We start from the raw sequence: 24,928 nt of genomic DNA on the forward strand, positions 1-24,928 counted from the left end.
GCCTATTGCTGGTAAACTTGGCAAAACTCGAAGGTAGCCTTTGTAAAGATCAGCAATGTGACCTGTGAGGTAACTCTTTAGATTGCTAATACTATGATTTACACATGAGAAGTGTAAATAACTTGTTGAAGGACATACATGCAACTTCTGGGGGGAAAGAGCATTGGCATTCAGATCCTGGATATCTGCCCAGCGGCCTTCAGCATGGGAAGGGAGTGAGCACCCTGTGAGGCAGGGAGAGGGGAAGGAGGGGTGGCAGTCACTGCATCTACTTCACCTCCACGGAGGACGGCCTGAGCTCTTAGTGTTCTTGGCCTTCCTGGTGGTCGGAACCAGAACGCTCAAGTAAGCAGGCACATCCCAGGGGCTCCGAGTTGTGCTGCCTATGGCTACTTTGTGAGATAATGTCTAACAACACTTAATAATCAATTCAATTGCAAAGGCAGTAATTGTCAGAATAATCTTTACTTCGCAGTTTAATGCAGCAAAGGCAATCCCTTCCTCATAAAGACAAGTGAAAAAAATGCCATGCACTTTGTGATTTAAAAATACAATGACTTTAGACTTTGGAACAAGTAGCCAAGAAGAAAAATCGAAAAACAGAATCCCTGCATAGCAACAGAGTGATTCTCTTCTATAGTGAATGGGCTTAGAAAGCAGAGAAGCAATGCTAACATTTTAACAAACACCAAGTACAGAATCTACTTTCAGATCAATAAAAAATATTGTCTTTTTGTAGTGACAGTGAGGTAGCTACAGGTCATCTGTGTACAATTCTTTTCCAAAAGCATTCTTTCTAGTACAATTGGCTTGCATAATACTTAAATGCAGTTTTAAAAATCAATTCCTGGATTTATCTGCAGCCTGGACTTTTACATACATCAACAGCTTTCTATCAATGCTTGTGAATGCTGGGGCTATTACCATACATCTCTAAAAAAGAAATACTAAACCTTCAGTCTTCCATATTCTTGATTTTGTAGTCAGCGACATTGTAAGCACACCCAACAAAACACTGTCCAGAAACTTTTCGAACATTCCTCACGGAATCTCTGATGTCTGAGAGGCCTCACTCCTGAAGTTTTACCTCCAGTCAACTAGTCCGCACCACTTCTTCCCAGGGTGTCCTGGATGTCTGGTGTGGAATGCATTTCGGTTGGAAGAGTCCCACATGCGTTTTGCTCACAGCTCTTCTCGAGTGTGGGTCCTCTGGTGATTGGTGAGAGACGAGCTCTGGCTAAATGCTTTCCCACATTCTTTGCACTTGTAAGGCTTTTCTCCCGTGTGAATTCGCAGGTGTGTCATAAGGGAGGAACTCTGTCTGAAGGCCTTCCCGCACACTTCACAGTGAAAGGGTTTCTCTCCCGTGTGGATTCTCTGGTGCTGAATTAGAGCCGAGCTTTGGTTGAAGGCTTTTTCACAGTCATTACATTTGTAAGGTTTCTCGCCGGTATGAATTTTCCGATGAGTGTTAACTGCTGAGTGGGAACTGAAAGCTTTCCCACATTCTTTGCAACTATATGGTTTCTCTCCAGTGTGAATTCTGTGATGGATATTAAGCCGTGAAATCCAGGAGAAGGCTTTCCCACACTCGTTGCACTTGTAGGGTTTTTCTCCAGTGTGAATCCTTTGATGCTGGATAAGTGCTGAGCTTTGGCTGAAGGCTTTGCCACATTCTTTGCAGGCATACGGTTTCTCTCCAGTGTGAGTCCTCTGATGTATAATAAGGGCCGAGTGATAACTGAACACTTTGTCACACTCATTACAGTGAAAGGGCTTCTCCCCTGTATGAATGCGGTGGTGTCTGCTGAGCCGGGATATGGAAGTAAAGGCTTTCCCGCACTGCCCGCATTCGTATGGTTTCTCTCCGGTGTGAATTCTATGATGCTGGATGAGAGACGAGCACTGGCTGAAGGCTCTCCCGCACTCGTTACACTTGTAGGGCTTTTCTCCAGTGTGGATTCGCTGGTGGTTATTGAGGGATGAACTGCCCTTGAATGTCTTCCCACACTCCTCACACTTGTAGGGCCTCTCTCCGGTATGCATCCTCTGGTGTCCGATGAGAGAAGTGGTGAAGCTGAAGGCTTTCCCGCACTCGCGGCAGATGTAGGGCTTCTCCCCAGTGTGCACTCGGAGGTGCTGCGTGAGGGACGAGCTTTGGCTAAAGGCTTTCCTGCATTCTTTACACTTATAGAGCTTCTCTCCCGTATGGATTCTCTGGTGCTTACTCAGGGAAGAGCTGTGGAGGAAGATCTTCCCGCAGATGTTACACTTGTAGCATTTACGCACTGTGTTAACTCCTAGCTGTTTAAACAGGATCGAGTACTGCTGGGAACGGGCTTTCCTTCCCCTGGAAACAATGCCCGGCTTCCTAGTAAGTGATGATTTCAGATCAAGATTTTTCCCAAGCTCAGTGCCTTTAAAGTTCCTCTCCCTCATGTAGGTTTTTTTGACGGTAACTAATGCTTTCCTGAAAAGTGTGTTCTTTTTGCCTTGTTGTTTCTCAAACCTGTTGTCATTTATACAGGAGTTTCTCAACATGAAGTCAAAAGGATCGTTTGTGAGTTTTTTCATGACTTCCTGATTTTTTTCCTCAGAAACTGTGGTTGCAAACAAACTTTCCCATCCTAAAATAAACATAACATGTAAGTCTCTTTAGCGCTGGAACAAAGAAAAGTGACATCAAAATACATAAAGACAGCAAACAGCCTCACAATCTCAGGAAAGGATGGGAACAAGAAGGACAAGAAAAAGCAGCAGGACAGCAGTGGGAGGCCTGGACGAGAAGAAACCCTATGTGGGCTGGCAGCCTCAGAGGGACACTTCCAGCAGAGGCCAAGCTGGGCTTGAGTCCAGAGTGGGTCACTGGGTTCGAGGCATTTCTGAGCACAGACTGTGTGATCACTCAGCTCCACCTTCCAGCTCAGCCTCCAGCGCAGTCAGCTGAGTCCCAGAAAAGCACTGCAGAGGGGTTAGAAGTGGTGCTCCCGCACCACTGCCCCAGGAGAGTTCTGTGAAATGCTGGGTCCCAGGCAGTGCTAGTCTGCATCTCATCACACTGCTGCAATCACACTGGATGGACACTCACTCACTTGTGCTGTATCTACTGAGCGTCCACCACGGCTGCACCACAAAGAGGTCAAGACTGGGAATCACAAGATCTCACCAGCTTATGTTCTGGTAGGAAGGTATTGGCAATGACCAAGTAACAAAACCAACAAAGAGGTACTAGGGTGCTGACAACTTTAAGAAAACAAACAAAAGCAAGGTGATGTGTCATGAGCGAATGAGCTGATATTTTTAACTAACTGATGAAAAATGAAATTAAAGATGAGGTTTTAAAAACAAGAACTGGCCAGGCAAATCTTGGGTACAATGATGATTCCACAAGGCCCTGAGGATTCCACAAGGCCCTGAGGCAGAAATAAGCTCTCTGTGCTCCACAAAGTAAAGAAGTGTGGCTTAAGCAGAGTTTACCAGGCAGAGTGCCATCAGATGAGGAGGGGAGGCAGGCAGAGGCCGGACCAAGAGCATCTGTGGGGATACAAGGTGTCTGGAATTTCTTCTAAGCATTTCTGGAGATTAGAAGCAATACAATGCGACCCAGTCTTGTTCCAAAAGGATCACTCTGCTTGTTGGCTGTGTGCCAAAGTGGGGGCTGGGGAAGCAAGGACTAAGGCAGGTGCAGAGGAGCCAGTTAGGAGGCTGCTACAGGCTTCCTGGGTAGCATGGTGCTGGCTGGCACTGGTACGCCAGGGTGGGGAGGCAAAGGGGCAGGCACATCTGGGATGTTCTGGAGGTAGAACTGCCAAGAATCTTCATCCATGAACCAGCACACAGAGGAAGTGAGGGAGGACTCAAAGAGGAGTCCCAGCTTTGGGCATGGGCAGCTCTAAGGAGACAGAAGTCACATCATGATGCCTGTGAGTAACAGAAGAACAGGACATTCTCAAGAACAGCTCTAGGCCCATCTTTCTGATTACCTGGGGGCACAGTGCAAGAAATGGAACCACTGATTCAAAAGAAGTGAATGTATTTCAGGAAAGAAAATATATTTGTTTTATTGTCTTCACTGAAAGAAAAACACATAGCTGTAAGAAAACTATGCAAAATAAAATAGATTTAGCTCATGGTAATTTTCTGTACAGCAAAAATCACTTTTATTTAAAAAATAAAGAAGGGTTGGCACTCAGCTGTCCCCATCTCTACTTCACTTAGAAAACTGGACTTCTCTCCAGATTGGTCAGTGTAAGCTGACATTGTCATTTTATGGCTGCTTTCTATGTCCAAGGCATAAACACATCATTTCACAAATCTCCTTCTGATGGTCATTTATCGTCCATTCTAGCAGTAATCCCTCGTGCTACAACAACCATTCTTTCATAGTATCATTGCAACTTTGAAGCTATTGGAATATTTTCTTAAGATAAATCTGTAAACTTGGAAGCATTCAACAAGCCATGCCATCATCGAGAAAGATGGTACCAACCAAAATCTCACTATAAAGACACTGCTTATCACTCAGAGGAGTAGCAACACGTAAGGTATGTATTTCCTAGTCCGTGGTAATTTAATAAGGGAAAAAATGTTCTGTTTGAATTTCATTGATTATTCAATGGATTTGATAGTCAATGGATTTGAATAGTATTTCAAAAATCCTGTGTGGATTCTGCATTCAAATTGCTTGCCTTTCCAATTATAATACTCATACCTCTGGGCTGTAATTATTTGCTTTGTATGTTATGCCTTTGTATTCTCATGGCCAGCTCATTAATATTAGTAATAAAGAAACACCAGAAGCTAAATTTAAAAAGGAAGATTGATAAAACATGGTTTAACAACACAGGAGAGTATTTTAATTATGGGAGGCCTCTATTTCCTGGGGGTTGACAAATTGAAGCACATTCACAATTAAAAACAGGCTCAGCAACAGCATGTATAACCAGTGTGGTCAATCTCATACACAAACACACTCAAATTCACAATCCAGAGCTGGCGCCAGGGTGTAGCGGTTAAAGCCACCACCTGCAGTGCCTGCATCCCATGTGGGCACCGGTTCGAGTCCCAGCTGCTCCACTTTCGATCCAAGCTCTCTGCTATGGCCTGGGAAAGCAGCAGAAGATGGCCCAAGTCTTTGAGTCCCTGCACCCCCATAGGAGACCTGGAAGAAGCTCCTAGCTCCTGGCTTCAGATCAGCGGAGCTCCAGCTATTGTAGCCATCTGGAGAGTGAATCAGCAGATGGAAGACTCTCTCTCTCTGCCTCTGCCTCTCTGTAACTCCACCTTTCAAATAAATAAATAAATCTTTTTAAAAAAAATTCAGGGCCAGCGCTGTGGTATGGCAGGTAAAGCCGCTGCTCGCAGTGCCAGCATCCCATATGGGCGCCAGTTCAAGTCCTGGCTGCTCCACTTCCAATCCAGCTGTCTGCTATGGCTTGGGAAAGCAGCAGAAGATGGCCCAAGTGCTTGGGCCCCTGCATCCGTGTGGGAGACCTGGAAGAAGCTCCTGGCTCCTGGCTTCGGATTGGCGCAGCTCCAGCTGTTGCAGCCACCTGGGAGTGAACCAGCGAATGGAAGTTGTCTCTCTCTCTCTTTCTCTTACTGCCTCTCCTTCTCTCTCGCTCTCTCTCTGCCTCTCCTTCTCTCTCTGTGTACTCTGATTTTCAAATAAATAATAAATAAAAAGAGTACTCCTTGAATGCAAACTGTTGAAATCTTAAAAAAAAAAAAAAATTTACAATCCAAGTGGATCAAGAGTAAATTACTAACAGTAGCACATCATGGCTAGCAAAACTTTAGTTATTTTTTGCTCTTCTAATTTTACAATACCATGTATATATTATACAAGTTAAAAACAATTTTTAAAAACATTTCCAAAACAACAAATCAATTTGACACTAATGATTTCTTAGCCAACCAGAAAGCTCAGAGCCAAATCTGAACTCTTCCATAAGTACCATTTTGGTCTTTACCATTGATACAATCATTTTCTAGGTTTCTGATGGAATTTCTATTTTATTATGTCCTCGTTCCCTCAAATTGTTGGTGGAATGTGGCAGAGTACATGCAAATGTGCAGTAGATACAAAATATCCCTTGAGTGCAAAAAAGAACTTGGGTTTTCAAAGCAAGGAACTAAGTGGATCCTTCCACAACATTAAAGAAATAATGCTTCTATCATGATACAAGCTAAGAAAGTTTCTGAGTTCCAAAGATAAATAAAAGACTCTCGGCAGAAGATTCTGAGATTCTCGGCAGAAGGTGCTGTACACAGGAAAGAGAATCAGAGTAACAGAGGGCTTTGTACCAACAATACTGTGACCAAGACAGGGGAGCAGAGTCTGGGCAACCTGGATGGGAAAAAACTCACCCCAGGATTCTAGATCAAGAAGTCCATCCCCAGGGGAGAGAAGGAAGAACTGATTTTGTACATGCACAGTCACACATGAATCTTTCTCAAAACTGTATTTAAAAAAAAAAATCTTGGTCAAACCAAAAGGAAACATACGAAGACAAGAGTTCAAGAATGGAAGCACCAGACTGAACTGACACACTGAGAAAGAAAAGCTGGGTAAGCAGCAAAGCTCCAGAGAGCCGACCTCCAGGGGCAGAAACAAAGGCAGGATTCAAGGTAGCGGAGAACATGGGTGTAGAACATGGGTGCTAACGAAGCAGCAACGGCAGGCATTTTGGTGATGGAGGGAGAGTCCTTGTGAAATCTCTCACAAGACAGACAGAAGAACAGCACGGTGAAGGTTTACAGACCTTCTGCTTAAATTCCATCCGTACATTTTGCTACCTGCAGTTTGTCTTCCATGCCTGTACATACTTAGTCCTATAAGCATATCTGCCTTTTTTCTGCTGAACCAAGTGATATGTGCTTCAAACAACAAATGAAAACAAAAGCCCAAGATGGAAAAACTAGGGGGTGTATTGTAGGTTCAAACCACAAAAGCAAAATAATTGAACAAAACAAAGAAAAATGTGCAAGATGTAAGAATTAGAAAACTTTACATGTTATATATTACATTACACATCCTGCAAACTGCAAGAGATATTTGACAAAAATACAACCCAAAATGCAACTCTCCCTCTGAACCAGATGGATCAAGTAATTAAAAAGGAGACAGGGCCTTGTCCTTCCCAGCATTTCCCACCGGGCCTGGCCCAGCAAGGGGACACCCGGCCAGCATCTTGGAACTGCCCTGAGACAGTCAGCCAATGCCACACTTAGCTCCCAACAGCCCGGTCACTCACCTAGACGGGTGCCTCGAGGCACTTCCTTTTTCACCAGCCAGTGGTCTGCTTGCTCTAATAGGGAGATGACCTTTGGCTTGGAAAAGAGGATCCCTGTTTGTAAACAAGAAAAAGACGTGAGTGGCCATGCTGGCTGGCTGAGCATCGGCAGAGTGATGAATCCTGAAGCTGAAGAAGGAAGCTTTATATAAGAGTAAGAGTTTACTACATAAAAGATACTAGACCAAGGTGGACAGGTGTTCTGGGTGCAGCTTATAGCAAGGCTTTTTCCTTAAAGAACAGCAGAAGAGGCAACGCATCAAACAAAGTGATGATGGGGAACTGGTGTGGAACTTGGGTTATGGCATTCCTACATATGCTTTAGGAGTTGGCCCCTCAGGCGCCCCGGTGGGTTTTCTGACCCTATCAGAAAAGCCTGTGATGGTACTTAAGCTGTCTGGGTGAAGGCTGAAGGTTAGGCAACAGGTGTTCAGCATCCTCTGAGGAAGAGAGGGTAAAACAGAGCAGGTGAGGTTCAAGGCAGTGTTGTTTGCTTTCACACACTCCAGCCCTGGCATTCTAAGGCTTGTACAAACCCATCTGCTACTTGTACAGGCACAAAAAGAGACAGAGGATGATTACCCCAAACATAGTAACCATCAGAAGCAGGCCCCAGCAGCAAAAGCAACAAAACAGCATCAAGCCACAACTATGGATTAAAAAAAAAAAAAACTACTAGTAGGAACTTGTGAAGGCAACCTTGCACACATCTAGCAGATAGCACGGGGAACACCATCTCTGTTGGACAGCACGGTGGTGGTGGCAAACCACGCGTGTTGGCTGACAGGACGGTGGTGGATTTTTTTTAAGTTTTTTTTTTTTTGACAGGCAGAGTGGATAGTGAGAGAGAGAGACAGAGAGAAAGATCTTCCTTTTCCGTTGGTTCACCCCCCAGTGGCCACTATAGCCGGCGCGCTGTGGCCAGCGCACCACGCTGATCCGAAGCCAGGAGCCAGGTGCTTCTCCTGGTCTCCCATGCGGGTGCAGGGCCCAAGGACCTGGGCCATCCTCCACTGCCTTCCTGGGCCACAGAAGAGAGCTGGACTGGAAGAGGAGCAACTGGGACAGAATCCGGCACCCAACCGGGACTAGAACCCGGTGTGCTGGCACCGCAGGCGGAGGATTAGCCTATTGAGCCAAGGCACCGGCCAGGACGGTGGTTTTTAAAATTAAAAATGTGGGCAAGCCAGGCCAGAGGCCAACTTTAGTGCCCCAGGTATTTTCTTTGGCCACTTGAAATAAGTCATGCCCACAGGTCCAGAGCCCAACAGGGTCAACAGTGACCAATGCAGGGGACTGGAGACTCCTCACCATGTGGCAAGAAACATCTAATCCAGCCCTCAGGAACCAACCACCTGAGTTTAATTGTGCCTTCCCCTGGGCTAAGCATTTGTGGTATTTGAAACAGGGACACTTTCTGTCTGGCAGCACCATGTCTGGGTGTACAGCCCAGACACAGATGGTACTGTGGCTGCAGCCAGGGCTCCCTGGTGCTCACAAGGGACAGACACAGCAGTCAACCAGGTACTTGCACTGATTTTTTTTTTTTTTTTCAGGACTTCAGCCCAACCAGCCAAGGTGGGTTCACCTAATAGGGCTTATATCTGTTACTTTACAAGAAAGAAGTCCTCCTAATCAGAGGAGTCAGCTACCCATGGGTCCCACTGTTTCCCATGCTAGGCTTTTGCAGCTATTATGGCCTGGACACAGAAGCAGAGTTTTCCCTGTACCCATGCAACCTTATAAGCCATCAAAACACTAGCAGATGGATCTTATGTGTTAACAGGTCAGAACCGTTGGAATGTGCCAACCTTCTACCATATTCGTACACCAGTACCTTCTGCATTTTTTCCAGCTCCCACTTAGCTTGGAGTGCCCCATATATACTGCCCCTTACGGCATTAAGCAAAGGTCACACCACAGCAGCAATGGCAATGGTGGGTTTTACTTTCTTCCATTCTTCCTTCCCTACAACTTTGTTTAGATAACCTAATATTAATCTCTAGAGACTGTGGGATTTCTTCCATCACACCTCCCCCACACCGAGGCTGTGGGACAACCAGGATTAATCCCCAGAGACTGCTGGCTTTCCGCTGGCCATGTTCCCTCTGCCCATGCCTTCTGCACCGTCAGTCTCCTAACTGGCTTGTCAACTGTCTGAAGGCTGGCACAGCATGTGATGGTCCCCAAACCAAGACAGAACCCTGAGACCAAAAAAATGAAGGATGCTCCACATAAGAATAACAGTCTATTAGTGCAACTCACACTTGGGATTCCAGAACAGGGCAGACAGGTGATCTAAGCACAGCTGTACCGAGACTTGTTCTACACACAACACCAGAAGGGCCAAGATGATACATTTACAAATTAATGGGAGCTGGGGCAGCAGTATGACACCAGTCCTTTCATCTTGCTTTAGGAGTCAGTCCCTCAGGTGTGCTGACCTTATCAGCCAGGCTGTGATAAAAAAACTTTACGGCTGGACAGTGGCCCAGTTAGTCTGGCAGGTGGTCAGCGACGTTCTGAGAGAACAAAATGGCAGGCGGGACTCAAGCCAGCGTTACCATGGTTTGCTGTCACACAGGGGCACAGAGATGTAGCCACAAAGTTCACAGAGTCCCAAGAACAATGCAAGCAAGGAGGGGGTTTGTTCAGAGAAGGCTTAAAGCTGGCCACCTAGCTGAGGGCCAAGAGATGGTCTTGGAAAGAAAGTCAGGGCTCAGGCTATGCACTTCTGCCTGTGGGACCCAGCGGACAGATCTGGGGTGGGGAGGGGGACCCAGGAGACAAGAAAAGCACAGAAAAGATGCCCTTCGTCAATTCTGCTGAGGTGAGACCACTCCATACAGATGATAGGAACAGCAACTACCATTCTCTGAGCCCATCCGTGGACTGATCGTGGCTACACCCTCAGACGTCCCCCTTGGAGAGGGCTGAAATGTTCCCGTGGCAGACTGCACCGGGAGAAAAGCTCCTTACCGAGTGAGAGCAGGTTGCTGTAGTTCTCCAGCATCACCTCCCGGTACAAGCATCTTTGGGCAGAGTCCAGGTGCAACCACTCATCCTGGCTGAAGAACACGGCCACGTCCCTGAATGTCACAGACCCCTGCAACGGCAAACCCAGCCCTGCTCAGTAGGACCTTCCCACAATGGGATGACCGAGAAGCAACCCTGTCACAATCCAAGGTTCTGGGCCTTTCAAGTTAAGAATTTCTGCACAATGTCTCAGTTCCTGAGCAGGTATCTGTCATGCACCTACCCTGGGCAAAGCACAGTCCCCTCAAACAACACCTGAAACCAGGAAACAAAACCAGAGTGACAGAAATGCATGACTCTGAACTTGGAATGACACAGTCACTGGGCCAAACTCCCATCTCAAAGCTGAGCAAGAGTCAGATCTTAGGAGGCTCTGACATGCTCACTGTGGACAGGTGGGAGACAACCTGGCCTGCCTGGAAGGGATGCTCTTGGGTCCCAGTTCTGTCATCACCCTGGGCCATCTTCATGTCTTTGGGGAAAGGGCACTGACACGTGCGGCAGCAGAGGCTCTGGGGACACCCAGGCGTGGCTTTGCCAGCACAGGGCCCAGGAAGGCAGGCTGCACAACCTTCCAACAAGAGCCAGAGGACAGCCTGAAGGCATGATTCACTCTCCCTCACCCTCTTCCCACATCCTTGGGCCACAGTCACAGCTTGGAACTTGTGGGCCCTCTATTTTCTTATTAAGTTTATTTTTTATAAAGATTTATTTATTTATTTGAAAGGCAGAGTCAGAGAGAGGCAGAGGCAAAGAGAGAGAGATCTTCCATCTTTCACTCCCCAATTGGCTGCAATGGCCAGAGCTGGGCCGATCCAAAGCAAGGAGCATGGAGCTTCTCGGAACTCCTACATGAGTGCAAGAGCCCAAGGACTTGGGCCATCTTCTGGAGTGAGCTGGATCTGAAGTGGAGCAGCCAGGACTCTAATCAGTTCCCATATGGGATGCCAGCACTGTAGGTAGTGGCTTTACCTGCTATGCCACAGCACAGGCTCCAAAATTTAATTTTAAAGGCAAATTAGAAAAGATCAATGAGCAAGAGAACAATGTTAATCTAACTTCTACCACCAGATAAAGTTTGGTTAACTTTTTGCTGTCTTTTCAGACCTTTCCTATGCAAATATTCTTATATTTAAATTTTAAAATTATACAAATAACTGCATTATACTCAACATTTTTAATGTTGCCCAATATTTTACTGTATAGGCAAATTAATTAATTTACCAGTGGATATTTAGGTTGTTTTCACTATTTCCAAGAAAAAAAGATTTATTTACTTGAAAGTCAGTGTCACAGAAAGAGAGGGAGAGACAGCGAGAGATCTTCAACGTATTGGTTCACTTCCCAGATGGCCATAACGGCCAGGGCTGGGCCAGGCTGAAGCCAGGAGCTTCATCTGGGTCTCCCACATGGGTGGCAGGGTCACAAACATTTGGGCCAGTTTCCACTGCTTTTCCCAGGCCATTAGCACAGAGCTGGATCAGAAGTGGAGCAGCCAGGACATGAACCAGCACCCACATGGGATGCTGGTGCCACAGGCAATGGCTTTACCCACTACCCACAATGTCGGTTCTGTTTTCACTTTTGCATGCTCTGCATTTACTGGATCAGACATCCCTGTGAATTATCATCAGAGCATCATTTCCTCAGCACACATTCCCAGGGCACTTTACCATCCCCAGGAATATCCCCCTCACGCCTGGCCAGGTGTACTCCCTGACCTGTAAAGGCAAAGGTGAAAAAAATAAGTGGCTTCAGAGTGGGCCTGTGACACACACAGCACGTTAACATCTGGCAACACCCACATCCCACATCAGGGCGCTGGTTTGAGTCTCAGCTACTCCACGTCTGATCCAGCTTCCTGGTAACACACTTGGGAAATGCAGAAGATGGCTCAATTTCTTGGGCCCTGCCACCCTTGTGGGAGATGCAGACAGAGTTCCTGGCTCCTGGCTTCTGCCTGGCCCAATCCTTTTTAGGCATTTGGGGAGTAAATCAGTGAATGGAAGATATCTCCCTCCCTCCCTCTCTCTCTGTTATTCTGCCTTTCAAATAAACTTATTTTTAAACAGTGTCTTGATTCTCCCTATTAGAAATAAAGGGACATTTCCTTCCATTCCTTTTCTTTCAGAACTTTTTGTCCTTTTCATATGATGTAGATCTTTCATTTAAAAAATTCTATGTTTATTTGAGAAGCAGAGAAAGGGTGAGAGAAACAGGCAATCCCAACGGTCCACAACAGCCAGGCCAGGCCCAGGCTGGGGACTCTATTCAGGTGTCCCACAGAAGAGGCAAGGACTCAATGGAGCCATCATTGCTGCCTCCCAGGATACACATTAGGAGGTAATTGAAAGTCCCAGCAGAACTGGGACTTTACCCTAAGTACTTCCAGCTCAACTGCTATACCGAATGCCCATGTCTATAAACCTTCTCTTAAATTTTTTTCTTCTTCTTTTTTAAAGTTTATTTATTTAAAAAGGTAGAGAGAAAGAATATCTGCCATTCACTGATTCAGTCTCCAAATACCTTCGACAGCCAGAAATGGGCCATGCTGAAGCCAGGAGCTAGGGCTCAATTCACATCTCCAGTGTGAATGGATGGCAGGGTCCCAAGTGCCTAAACCTCCCAAGTACATATTAGCAGGGGGCTGGAACCCTGGCACTCTTATATAGGATGTGGGTATCCCAAGTGGCATCTTAACCATGGCATCAAATACCCCCCATAAATCTTTTAAGAGATTTATTTATTTGAAAGAGAGAGAGAGAATCTTCCATCAGGTGATCATTCCCCAAATGGCCACAATGGTCAAGCTGAAGCCAGGAGCCTGGAACTCCATCTGTGACTCCCACGTGAACGGAAGGGGCCCAGGGACTGCTTTTCCTACTGCTTTCCCAGGCACATTAGCAGGGAACCGGATCAGAAGTGGAGCAGCCAGAACATGAACCAGCATTCATACGGGATACTAGTGTTGAAAGCAGTGGCTTAACCTGCTGTGCAACAACTCCAGCCACCACCACCGACCCCAATCTTTTTAATAGCTGAGAAAGCCATCTGCCAGTCTCACAACACAGGAGAGTTCTGAGGGGAACTTTAGGTCCTCTCTGAATGTGACCACTTTATCAGAGACTGTCAGGCTGACTTGGCCAGGACCTGGATTCCTAACAAAGTCAAACAAGCTTAGCTGATCACAACCACCACCGACTGGGCGCTGATGACATTATCAGGAGGGAGCTTCCCACAGAGACAATTCAAATAAGGACACTGCTCAAACTTAACCAATGTCTTTGCCCTGCTTCCACACTCACCAAATCAAAGCTTTCCCCTCCAGTTCCTTCCCATGGAGTCCTGAACCAGTTGCAGTTTCGAGCTGCCAGCGACTGCTCACACAAACTCTAACATCTCCACCTGCTATAGCTTATCCTGCAACAAAGATGATGACTACACCCCCAGTTTCCTGGGAGGAGATGCATCTAATTTGTCAGCTGACTCCAAACTGGGAAGCCCACCCAAGGTACGGGTGGCACCCTCCAGCTGCAATGTGCCTCGCCATCTGCTTCAATCCTTATTCAGTGACACAGGATTCCTGTTCTCTTCTCCCTCCATGAGGAGGTCTCCCATCCATGACAGGTGTGAGTGCCATGAAAGGGCTGCGAAGGGAAGAAGTCATGTGGACCAAGAAGCTTCTGCTGCAAGAGGCTCTCTCTCAAATCCACCCTCAAACCACAGACCAGGCCCCAATTTCTCCTGGATGCCTTCTATTCTCCAGGGATGCAAATGTGGCCCTTCTGTATGAATCCCAAATCACCAGTGGCGAGGATGTTTGGAACCAGGGTCAAAAAGCCTGGCACCTGTGCCTTCTTAGAACACTGCTCAGGGGTAAACTCCAGACCTGCTTACAAGGCTGTGCAGTCTATCCTGGCCACTGGGGGATCTGGGGAAACACAAAAGCAGCCATTCACACCACCATCAGAATGTAAGCTGGGGGGTTGAACCCTAAAACACAACTTTTTGTATATGTCAGAATGACATATGCCTCTCTTAGGCCAAGACCTCTTATGCAAATTAAATGCTTGAGTAACTTTTTTCCCCCCCACAGGATACTGCACTTGCAGATAGATGGTCCTTATGGGAACACTTGCCAGAGATAAAACGGTGGCCAACAAAGGATCCCCTCCCCTTGCTTAACAGCAAGCTTCCCGTGGTTGCCTAACACAGGAATAGCCTATACTCTTTTTGCCTACCTGTTGCTTAGTAACCTGCAATCCCACAATAGTTGCTTTGGGTAAAAAAAAATCTGCTGATCTGTCTTTCCAGGGTCCCTGATAAAACTGGACAGAACCAGATGCAGCCAACCTTGTAACTGGAGCCTGTGCAAACCGATTCAGGTTAATAAGGTTACCTTATGGCTTATTAGGTCAAATATATGCCTCCAATGACATTCCTGCAGCCATCTTTGAAGATACAATCTACATCAAAACATTTTTGCCAAGGTACATGCTCAAAGGATGTTCTCCACCCCTCCGTCTCCTCTGTACCGCCATGTCCTGTCGCTTTGTTTCACCCAGTTCCACCCCAATTACTCAAACTCCATAAATTCCCAACCCCCTTTCCTTACAGGGATATTTATTTCGACGTGACCTGTCCCATTCTCCTATAGGCCTGCACTTAATAACAAACGTTCTCTTTCTCAGACTGGTAACATGGTGTTTTTATAACAGCCATTGTGTGCGCTCAAGTAGGAGGACCTGTCATCTGATAACAGTAAGGCTGGAAGATTGGGCTGACAGTGGCCCAGGATGGGAAACAAAACTCAGCTGCTAGATATTCCCCTCAAAAGAGACTCTGAGATCCCCTAAAAACTGGGGCCCCCTCCCTGGCTGTGTGAGGGTCCGCCACCATCATGAATGACGCATTAACTATCTGGACCAGGAAGTTCATGACTAACCGACTATTTCAGAGGAAACAAATGGTCATTGGTGTGCTCCACTCTGGGAAGGCAGCTGTGCCAAAGACAGAGATTTGGAAAAAACTAGCCAAAATGTACAATACCACTCCTGATGTCATCTTTGCATCTGATTCAGAACTCGTTTTGGTGGTGGCAAGACAACAGGCTTTGGCATGATTTATGATTCCTTGGATTATGCTATGACAAATGAACCCAAACACAGACTGGCAAGACATGGCCTGTAGGAGAAAAAAAAGACCTCAAAAAAACTGCTAAAGGAGCAAAAGAACACGATAAAGAAGGTCAGGGGAACTGCCAAGGCCAATGTTGGTGCTGGCAAAAAGTGAGCTGGAGATTGGATAACAGCTGAAGGAGTAAAGAGTGCAGTGACTTCATCTATGGCGATTGTGTGAATTTTTCATGGGATAATAAACTGTAAAAACTTAAAAAAAAAAAAAAAAAAAAAAAAAAAAGGACACCCAAGAAGGGATTCAGCCAATTGTCAAAAACTTTTCCACGGGCGTAGCAGGTAAAGCCATTGCCTGCAGTGCCAGCATCCCATATGGGAGCCAGTTCAAGTCCTGGCTGTTCCACTTCCAATCCAGCTCCCTGCTAAGGCACCTGGGAAAGCAATGGAAATTGGCCCAATTACTTGGGCCTCTGCACCCACATGGGAGACCCAAAAGAAGCTCCAGGTTCCTGACTTCAGATTGGCCCAGCTCTGGTCATCGGAGCCATTCGAGGAGTAAACCAGTAGATGGAAGACCTCTCTCTCTGCCTTTGCCTCTGCCTCTGCCTCTCTATAACCTTGCCTTTCAAATAAATAGATAAATAAATATCAAAAAAAGTTTTTTTCCAAACAGGACTCATAAGGTCATTACCAATCCCCTTACAATAACCCCTTCTTACCAGTGAAAAATGCCTAATTTGCCTGAATGCTGTTGTGTGCAGGACGCGGGTACATCAATGAGACAGCTCTGGGTTTATACACAGTGGGGCTTACCTGCACACCCCACATACCACCACTCAGGCTGGTTTTCTGTCCTGGATTCAAAGGACACCTTCATTTGTATCCTGCAAAGGAATAATCCCAAGGTTTCTCCTCTTTTGAATGTTCAAGTTCCTGAATCCAGGCAGCCCCAAGGTACCACTGGGCAATTTTACCTCAAAGGTTTAATGCCTCCTGCACCCTATTCAGGTAGGTAGTGGCACAGGAGCTCAAATCTTGCTGGGTGAACAAGCTGTTAACAGTGAGTCCTACCTGTAGTAAATGGCTCCAAAACACCATCACAACTTTAAATCACCCAGCACACAGTGGCTACAAAATTTCTCAAGAAAAGGCTCAGATCCACAAACAACTGGTCAGAGCCCTGGGATTTGTCTTCTCTCAATGGCAACCAAGTCTCTGCCCCACAGAAGGAAGGCACAGCCTGTCTCAACACCTCCAACCACACAGACAAGCAAGAAGCTTTGTGGGATGGCAGCACTTTGTAGAATTTGTATTCAAGTTTCTGACTCATAGTCAAGCCTTTATATGAGCACTTAAAAGGAAATGAGCTGGGGCCCCTAATTTGGACTAAGGCATATTAGCAGGCATTGAAGAATACTGAAGAAAAACTGACTTTCATTTCTAGCCCCTGGGTTGTCTGATTTACAAGAACACTGCTGTGGGGCTCGTGCTACGGTGCAGAAGGTTCAACTCCTGCCTGCAGTGCCGGCATCCCATATGGGAACCGGTTCAAGTCCTGGCTGCTCCACTTCTGATACAGCTCCTTGCTAATATGCCTGGGAAAGCAGCAGAATATGGCCCATGTACTTGGGCCCCTGCACCCACGTGGGAAACCTGGAAGAAGCTCCTGGCTCCTGGCTTTGACCTGGCCAAACCCTGACCATTGTGGCCACTTGGGGAGTGAATCAGCAAATGGAAGATCAATCTCTCTCTCTCTCTCCTTCTCTCTCTGTATCTCTGGCTTTCAAACAAATAAATAAATTGTCCACATTTTTTCCTGTGGACCGCAACCTCCAAGAAGAATATAATTTCCAGTTAATACAGAGAGCCCTTAATATAAAAAAGGGAAGGAAGGAAGGAAGGAAGGAAGGAAGGAAGGAAGGAAGGAAGGAAAGAAAAGAATATTGCCACCTCCATGTATATGAGTGGCAGGGAGAGGGACTAGGAGCACCCTTGGACCTGCTGCAATTGCACCAGACAAGTACAAGATGGCAAACTCATCTCTGTGCCAGGAACTGCTACCTGTGATATCCTCCAAGAGGCTGAAAACTTACCCTGAGACAGCCCACTGCTGCTTATGCTCCCAGCCTGTCCTCTTGTTACTCAAGCCAAAGGGACACTGCAGGTTGACTTCGGGAGAATGGGAAATATCAAGCCATCCTCTTAGATGATTCCAATGTTGGGTTTCAAGTCACCTTGCACCAGAATTCTGCTATCCTGCTCCCAAGCACTGCACCCAGTTCCTAGAACATGACTGCCCATAATCATAGACCTGGCCTGGGCCAGCCAACGTGATCTCACGGACAACCCTTGCCAGAGCCAGACCTGGAACTGCTGACAGACAGAAGTGGTCCCATGGAGCAAGGTCAACTTTGTGCCAGGCATGCAGTGGTAACTTCCTAGGAGACCCTTGGGGTCGGAGCCCTACTGCTGGGCAATCAGCACAAACAGCAGAAATCAGTGTCATCTGAGGAACACGTATACCTACATTGGGTTGACAGCTGTACAGGCCCACGGGGCGATTTGGAGCAGGCCACTCATGGAGGAACAAGGACATTAAACACGCCCATGAAATCCCACAACTCTTAGAAGCTGTCAGTAAACCTCTCTGAGTGGCCAGGTCACCAGAAGGGAAAGTGCCCCACAATCCAGGGGAATCAGCTGGCTGACCAAGCTATGAAGAGGGCAACTAGTGTTAGAGACTATCAGGCCATATTGGGGTCCCATCTCCCTTAGACTGATCTATCAGTTATCAAGCACCTATTCAGAAGACAGAAAGAACTAAGGAATGGGGTTTTACTTCCTAGCAAAATTCCTCAGGTTGGAGACACAACACACAAGGAATTGTCCTGGTTCCAGAAACACTATGAGAAGCTGTGGGACAGCTCTTGGTAGTACCCAGTATGGGCCAGATGCCTCTCTACAAAGAGTACAAAGGTGTATCATTGGGCCCAATTTACAAACGCTATTCAACAGGTCATCCAAAGTCACATGACATATACCAAAAAAAAAAAAAAAAAATCAATGGAACCATGCCAGCCATTGATGAAGTTCAACAATGAGGTTACTACCCTCCTAAAGGCAAGCAGGTTGATTTCACTCAAATGCCCTGAGCTGCAGGGAACTATCAATACTCATTAGTATCTGCAGACATACTCTCCGTGTGGAGAGAAGCCTAAACCACAAGAACAGAAAAGATCTTCCCACAGTTCAAGCTACTTGGTACAATTCAAAGAGACAATGGAGCAGCATTTGTTTCTGCCACAACCCAACCCAATGTAACCCATGTATTAATGACTCCCTGGATTAACTAGAAATTACATTCTTCTTGGACGCCACAGTCCACAGGAAAACACGTAGACAATGAATCACACTTGAAGTCTTGTCCGAGCAAGTTAAGAAATGAATAGAACTGGGGACAAGGTGCTGCCAGTTGCCCTGCTGAGGCTCCAACTGAGCCTCTCTGAAATAGTGCACGGCAGCCCCTCATGTCCCTGATCCACTGGGAGAGGAATCCATTATGGCATTAAAAGAAACAGTCACCTCTGAGTATGTTAAGACTTCAGGCCCAATGCCAACTTCTACCATAAGTTTGCTTCAAACATGTATGCCCATCCACTGACATGACAGGGCCTGCACCTGTTCTGCCCGAGACCTGGTCCTCCTCAAGACCTGGAAGTCAACTCACTGCCAAGCAGACAGGGCCCCATGAGGTGTTGTTGAACACTCACTGTAAAGCTCACTGGAGTAAACCCAGGATTCACCACTCAAGAATTAAAGCCACTTCACTGGAGACACCTCCACCTGCTGCACATCAGGAGCAACAGAGGTCGTGTGAGGCCTCTGGAAGGCTGAAAGCTGCTCTGCTGAAGTAAAGCAGAGACACAAAAACAGGAGAGTCGACTCCAAGGGCTCCCATCTTCCTGACAGCTGCTGTGTCTTTCTTTTACTGGTTGGTGCTAACCTGTGCACTGCCCACAGAATAGAATCCTACCTCCTGCTGCTGCGTATTTATTCATGGGACTTGCTTTCAGTCCTAGATCTTCCATTTGGGCTGCTGTAGTGGCTCAGACTGAGACTGCTCACAGCCCTTCCCACACTCCTTCGTATCCTTTGCTGGCCCTGTCCTATGACGGAAGGATCACTCCCTAAAGAGAAGTGCTCAGTACAGTCTCTTCTGCTAATCTGTCTTGCTGCTGGTTTTGCCACAACAAATCACATTCTTTTCTTTTTTTTCTTTTCTTTTTTTTTTTTTTTTTTTTTTTTTTTTGACAGGCAGAGTGGACAGTGAGAGAGAGACAGAGAGAAAGGTCTTCCTTTGCCGTTGGTTCACCCTCCAATGGCCGCCGCGGTAGGCGCGCTGCGGCCAGCGCACCGCGCTGATCGATGGCAGGAGCCAGGTGCTTATCCTGGTCTCCCATGGGGTGCAGGGCCCAAGCACGTGGGCCATCCTCCACTGCACTCTCTGGCCACAGCAGAGAGCTGGCCTGGAAGAGGGGCAACCGGGACAGGATCGGTGCCCCGACTGGGACTAGAACCTGGTGTGCCGGCGCCGCAAGGCGGAGGATTAGCCTAGTGAGCCGCGGCACCGGCCCAAATCACATTCTTTTCACACTCAGTCACCCTGCGTATGGCTTTCCAGCATCCCTTCAGGCTGGCTTAGAAACCCTCAGACCACTCAGAGGATGGCTAGTCAGGCTTGACTAGTACTGTTGCTGAATGAGATTCAGAAGCCCCTCATTCTTCTCTGGCATGTTCCAGAGTGTGACTCCCCTCCCCATTCTTGGTTAGTGGTGCTGTCAATTCTTGAATAAAATTCTAGAAAAAAATCTACAAGGCATAGGGACCTCAGAACCCGTCTGTCAAACCAACACTGATCCTCAGCTGGAGAGCCCAGCCCTGCACGTGTTCTCTTCCAGTGATGCTGTGCCCTGCGGCCCACAACACACACTTGTGTGCAGCCGGGAAAGTGTACCCTGGGCTTAGAACTGTCTATGGAATAAAACAGAGAGGGAACAACACTTTTTACAGGGTGTCTCAGAACCCCAGTCTCAAGTCATCACCAATCAGAGGCTGCTCATTGCCATAGCTCTCCTACATTGTTCACTGGAACTACCCGAGACCCCCCGGGAACATTCCTGTTGAAGATGTTTACTTCTTTGAACACACCTTCCTTGGTGGGATGCAGCCCCACATTAGTAAATACTGAGCAATCTAAGGCTTTAGGAATTGCTGCCAAGAAAACTGCCCTCATTGGTTCATAGAAATTTTTAGACTGCACACCTGCTGAAAAGGTAAAGTCGGTAAGGTAGCTAATACAACTTGTGGCACTGACATCACTTCTTCCTCTGAAACGGAGACTCATGTTCATAAAATAAGGCAACAAACCACCTGGTTACCATAAACCTTGAAACATATAGGGCAGACTGAGTTACAGGACTCCTCTCATGGATTCTTAATGGAATTCATTGAATCCTGGGGGAAATGCAGAAGTTGGGCCTCACTGCTTTCCTCCTTACGTTCTTACATGATGTGATATTTAAAACCTCTGCACTCTGCCTAACCAAAGCCTGCTCCAAGGTAGCTAAGACCACCAATATTTCTAAGGAGATGGCTGTAGTCACTTCAAAGACCCCTATGCCCAGGAGAGGCAATGAATCTAAATCATGGTGAATGGTTCAATCCACAATCACCCAGTCACTAACCCTATCCAGCAGAGAGCAGTCAGATGAAAGCATCTCTTTGTCCCTAATCTCATAGATGAGGAACGAATCAGTGACAGTGGGGAACTGAAACAGGTGGAAAAGCTTGGCATCTCTGCCTTTATAGTATATCTGTCTCCTTTGGGCGCGGCCATTTCTGCTCAGCCGCCAGAGGAATTCTCCTACAGCTTGAACCTTCTACCAATAGGTCCTTATAGGAGCTTGCCGCCACTAAAGACACAAGGAGGTGTGCACAGAAATAATGATTATTTTGCTAGATTTATAGGATTTATAGGAGCAACTTGACCAAATCCCCATCCCCAAGGTCAACTAACAAAGGACAAAGAGTTTCATGATCTTTCTTAGATCCTTGCTGGGACTCACTGACTCACCACCTCTTACCACAACCCTCTTTCCCTTTTCCAGCCACTTGTACTTCAAAATAGTCTGTTACAAGGCATGGGCACGATGGTTTCTTTAAAAAACAGGAATTATTTATTTGAAAGGCAGAATTAGAGAGAGAGAGAGAGAGAGAGAGAGAGAGAGAGAGATGGAGATCATCCATCGACTTGTTCATTCCCCAAAAGGCTACAACAGCCAGATCAGGGCCAGGTCGAAACCAGGAGCCTAGAACTCGATTTAGGTCTCCCATGTAGGAGGCAGGGGCCCAAGTACTTGGGCCATTTTCCATTGCTTTCCCATGCACATTAACAGGAAGGTAGAGCAGCCAGGACATGGAGCAACAGGTGCCCATATGGGATCCTGGCATTGCAGGTGGCAGCTTAATCTGCTATACTACAACGCTGGTCCCAAGATGGTTTCTTTAGGACATTCATCCCCCATCTCTTGATTTTCCAGAACTTTAAATAAACTCACTTTGCTTTAACACCTCACCCTTGAGCTATTTGCTTTTTTGGTACAGGCAGACTCAAGAATTTCTTCAATCTTTCTAGAAAATCAGCTACACCCATATGATACACAGTGAGCTCTCTATAAATTATGCATCCACAAACTTAACCAACATGTGTGGCCAGCACTGTGGCACAGCTGGTTAAGCCACGGCCTACAATGTTGGCATCCCATATGGGTGCTAGTTCGAGTCCTGGATGCTTCACTTCTGATCCAGCTCCCTGCTAATGCACCTGGGAAAGAAGCAGAAGATGGCCTAAATGTTTGGGCCCTTGCAACCTATGTGGGAGACCTGGAGGGAGTTCTGGGCTCCTGGCTTTGACCTGGCCCATCCTCAGCTACCGCAGCCATTTGAGGAGTGAATCAGCAGTTGGAAGATCTCATTTTCACTCTGTCTCTCACTTTCTGTGTAACTCTGCCTTTCCAGTAAATAAATCTTTAAAAAAAAAAAAAAAAATTAGGGGCCAGCATTGTGGTGTAGCAGGTAAAGCTGCTGCCTGCTACACCACATGGGCATCCCATATGGGCATCAGTTCAGGTCCCAGTTGCTCCACTTCCGATCCAGCTCTCTGGTATGGCCTGGAAAAGCCGTAGAAGATGGCCCAGATTCTTGGGCCACTGCACCCGCATGGGAGACCCGGGAGAAGCTCCAGGCTCCTGGTTTCAGATCGGCCCAGCTCCGGCCATCACAACCATTTGGGGAGTGAACCAGCAGACAGAAGACCTTTCTCTCTCTCTGTCTCTGCCTTTACCTCTAACTCTGCCTTTCAAATAAATAAATAAATAAATCTTTAAAAAAATTTAACCAACATGGATCTAAAATATAGTCAAACCTAGGATGGCTGCTTCTATGCTAAACACATACAGCCTCTTTCTTGTCATTATTCCTTAAACAATACAGAAACACAATGATTCCCACTGCACTTACATTGCATTAGATATTATAAGCAATCTAGAGATGATTTCAAATATGCAGGAAGATGTGCATGGGCCACATGCAAACACTTTGCCATTTTACAGAAGGAACTTCAGCATCCCCAGAGTTTGGTATCCGTGGGAAGGCCGGAACCCATCCCTCAAGGATGCCCAGGGAGTGCTGTGCTTCTGTATACTGACTGGTCCTCGGTTCCTTGAGGGCAAAGACCATGCCTCCCTAGAAGAAGAGAGGAATGGACTCCTCCATCGGTAAAAAAAAAATAAAAACGCACTGATTCCTAGAAAACAAGGACTTAACTGTTAAAAGGAGAATTCACAGTGAGACTGGCCCTGGGGCAACCCAAACACCTCCCAGGATTGCTCACCTCCTAGCTCTCTGCTTCCTCCTCGGACTTCACCGCCCAAAGCAGCTCAACAAGCTTATTTTCTGTGAGCCCTGAAGGCAGTTCAAGAAAGCAGAAAGCTTCACTCACCTGCACCTGGGCAGACAGCAACCTCCTGGCCATGTCCCCTCCCTGCCGCCCCACTCGGAGAAGGCACCTGCAATGAGGAAGGCAGCTGTGAGGTTTCTCTTCCCGCCTGTGCGCCCACCCTCCTGAGGTCAGAGCAGGTTGGAGCCAACCAGAAGCTGACCAGCAAGGGGACCTGGTGCACTCTGGGCATTCCCAAGTGAGGAGTGGGGGAGTCCTGAGCAGAGCCACCCAATAGGCAAATGAAGCCAGGGGATTAAAACGCCTGCTCTGCTGTGCATTAACAGAGTAAAGAGGACAATCCCATGGGGTCTCAGAGATGTTCAGTTCATGAAACAAGACATAAATATTCCACAAGTCTGCACTTTAATATTGCTCCAGGTGGAAAAACAGTATTGGAAGAATTGATGCCTTTTTTGGAAATAGTCAACCAGATAGGTCTTCTGTCTTTCTCCTGGAAGTTTCTCAATCAGATGGGATTAGCAACGTTGCTTAAGTATAAAAGGAAGAAGGAAGCGTTAGCTAGCATCGCCGGCTAGGAATGAAATTAAAATTCAGAGAAAAGGGAAATAACAAAGCAAATGGACAAAATTCCTCTAAACACGGAAGAAAACAGTTCCTGCAGTCTGTCATTCACTCTAGGAAAACCTGCCAAACAAGCCAGACCCACAGAAAGGAATAAACTTTAAATTTCAAGGAAGGGGGAGGGGGCTAAACCAGCAAACGCTAACAGCCGACAACCGCCCCGGAGCTCAGGAGCCCTGAAACGAAACACAGTTGTTGTTTTTTTGTTTGTTTGTTTTGCTTTGTTTTTTGCAAACTCTCCCCCGGTTCATCTGTCCAGAAGCCTGGCTGCAGGCAGGCTGAGGCCGAGTTCCGCGCCGGCCTCTGCAGGGGGCCCTTCCCCGGCAACGCCCCCTCCTGGGCCGAGTTCACCTGTCCAGGCCGCAGAGGCTCGCCGTGCAGGCCCTCTGCTCTGGCCCCGCCGCCGCGGCCGCACGCCCGGGGCCCGCCCTCGCCCTACCTGGGCCCGCCGCCACGGGGACGCGAAGCCCCGCGCCCCACGAGAGGCGAGCGAGCGAACACCTAGAGAAGGGACATTCTCGTCACTGCCGCCGCCAAGGCACAGGGCGCCTGCGCGCCTGCGCGAGTCTTTTCGGACTCTGTTTCCCACATATCTCCGCGGCGCGGCGCTCTACGGTGTCCCCGATGGGACAATAAGTGCAAGGCGCGCTCGCCGTCTGCCTGCAGTCCTAGCAGGCTGAAAGCCACCCAGTCGTTCAGCTCCAAGCACTTCCCATTCTACTGGGCATCCACTTTTTTCCCCGCAGTTATAACACTAATGAGAAGGAAAAGTGAGTATTTAAAATGCGGAAGACTGGCTGTTCACTGCCGATTATTCTTGG

At 47.2% G+C, this 24,928-nt stretch overlaps 1 protein-coding gene and 1 pseudogene across 4 annotated transcripts; one reads left to right on the forward strand and one right to left on the reverse strand.

Moving 5' to 3' along the window:
- Nucleotides 1-457: 457 nt before the first annotated feature.
- On the reverse strand, nt 458-24,645 carry ZNF879 (zinc finger protein 879). 4 transcript variants are annotated; one of them, XM_062188538.1, is made up of 5 exons: nt 24,547-24,645; nt 23,526-23,592; nt 10,275-10,401; nt 7,257-7,349; nt 458-2,627 (listed from the first exon to the last, which is right to left on the reverse strand). In XM_062188538.1, exons 2-5 carry the CDS (start codon nt 23,556-23,558, stop codon nt 1,183-1,185), a joined length of 1,698 nt encoding a protein of 565 aa, XP_062044522.1. In that variant the 5' UTR covers nt 23,559-23,592; nt 24,547-24,645; the 3' UTR covers nt 458-1,182. The 4 variants fall into 4 exon arrangements, with proteins under 4 accessions (XP_062044522.1, XP_062044524.1, XP_062044525.1 ...); XM_062188540.1 differs by lacking the exon at nt 24,547-24,645 and adding an exon at nt 16,280-16,350 and having other exon boundaries at nt 23,526-24,497; XM_062188541.1 differs by lacking the exon at nt 7,257-7,349.
- LOC133757761 (small ribosomal subunit protein eS24-like) lies at nt 15,232-15,676 on the forward strand (annotated as a pseudogene).
- Nucleotides 24,646-24,928: the final 283 nt, after the last annotated feature.

This window comes from Lepus europaeus, chromosome 4 (genome assembly GCF_033115175.1).
Source record: "Lepus europaeus isolate LE1 chromosome 4, mLepTim1.pri, whole genome shotgun sequence".
NCBI classification, from domain to species: Eukaryota; Metazoa; Chordata; class Mammalia; order Lagomorpha; family Leporidae; genus Lepus; species Lepus europaeus.

What these genes read in the sequence shown, in the direction of transcription:
- ZNF879 (XM_062188538.1), bottom strand. Translation starts at nt 23,558, where the DNA reads ATGGCCAGGAGGTTGCTGTCTGCCCAGGTGCAG. An exon ending in CAGCAACCTGCTCTCACTCG is followed by an intron (nt 7,350 to 10,274) that starts GTAAGGAGCTTT and finishes GTTTACAAACAG; the next exon opens with GGATCCTCTTTTCCAAGCCA. An exon ending in GCCTCGAGGCACCCGTCTAG is followed by an intron (nt 2,628 to 7,256) that starts GTGAGTGACCGG and finishes TGTTTATTTTAG; the next exon opens with GATGGGAAAGTTTGTTTGCA.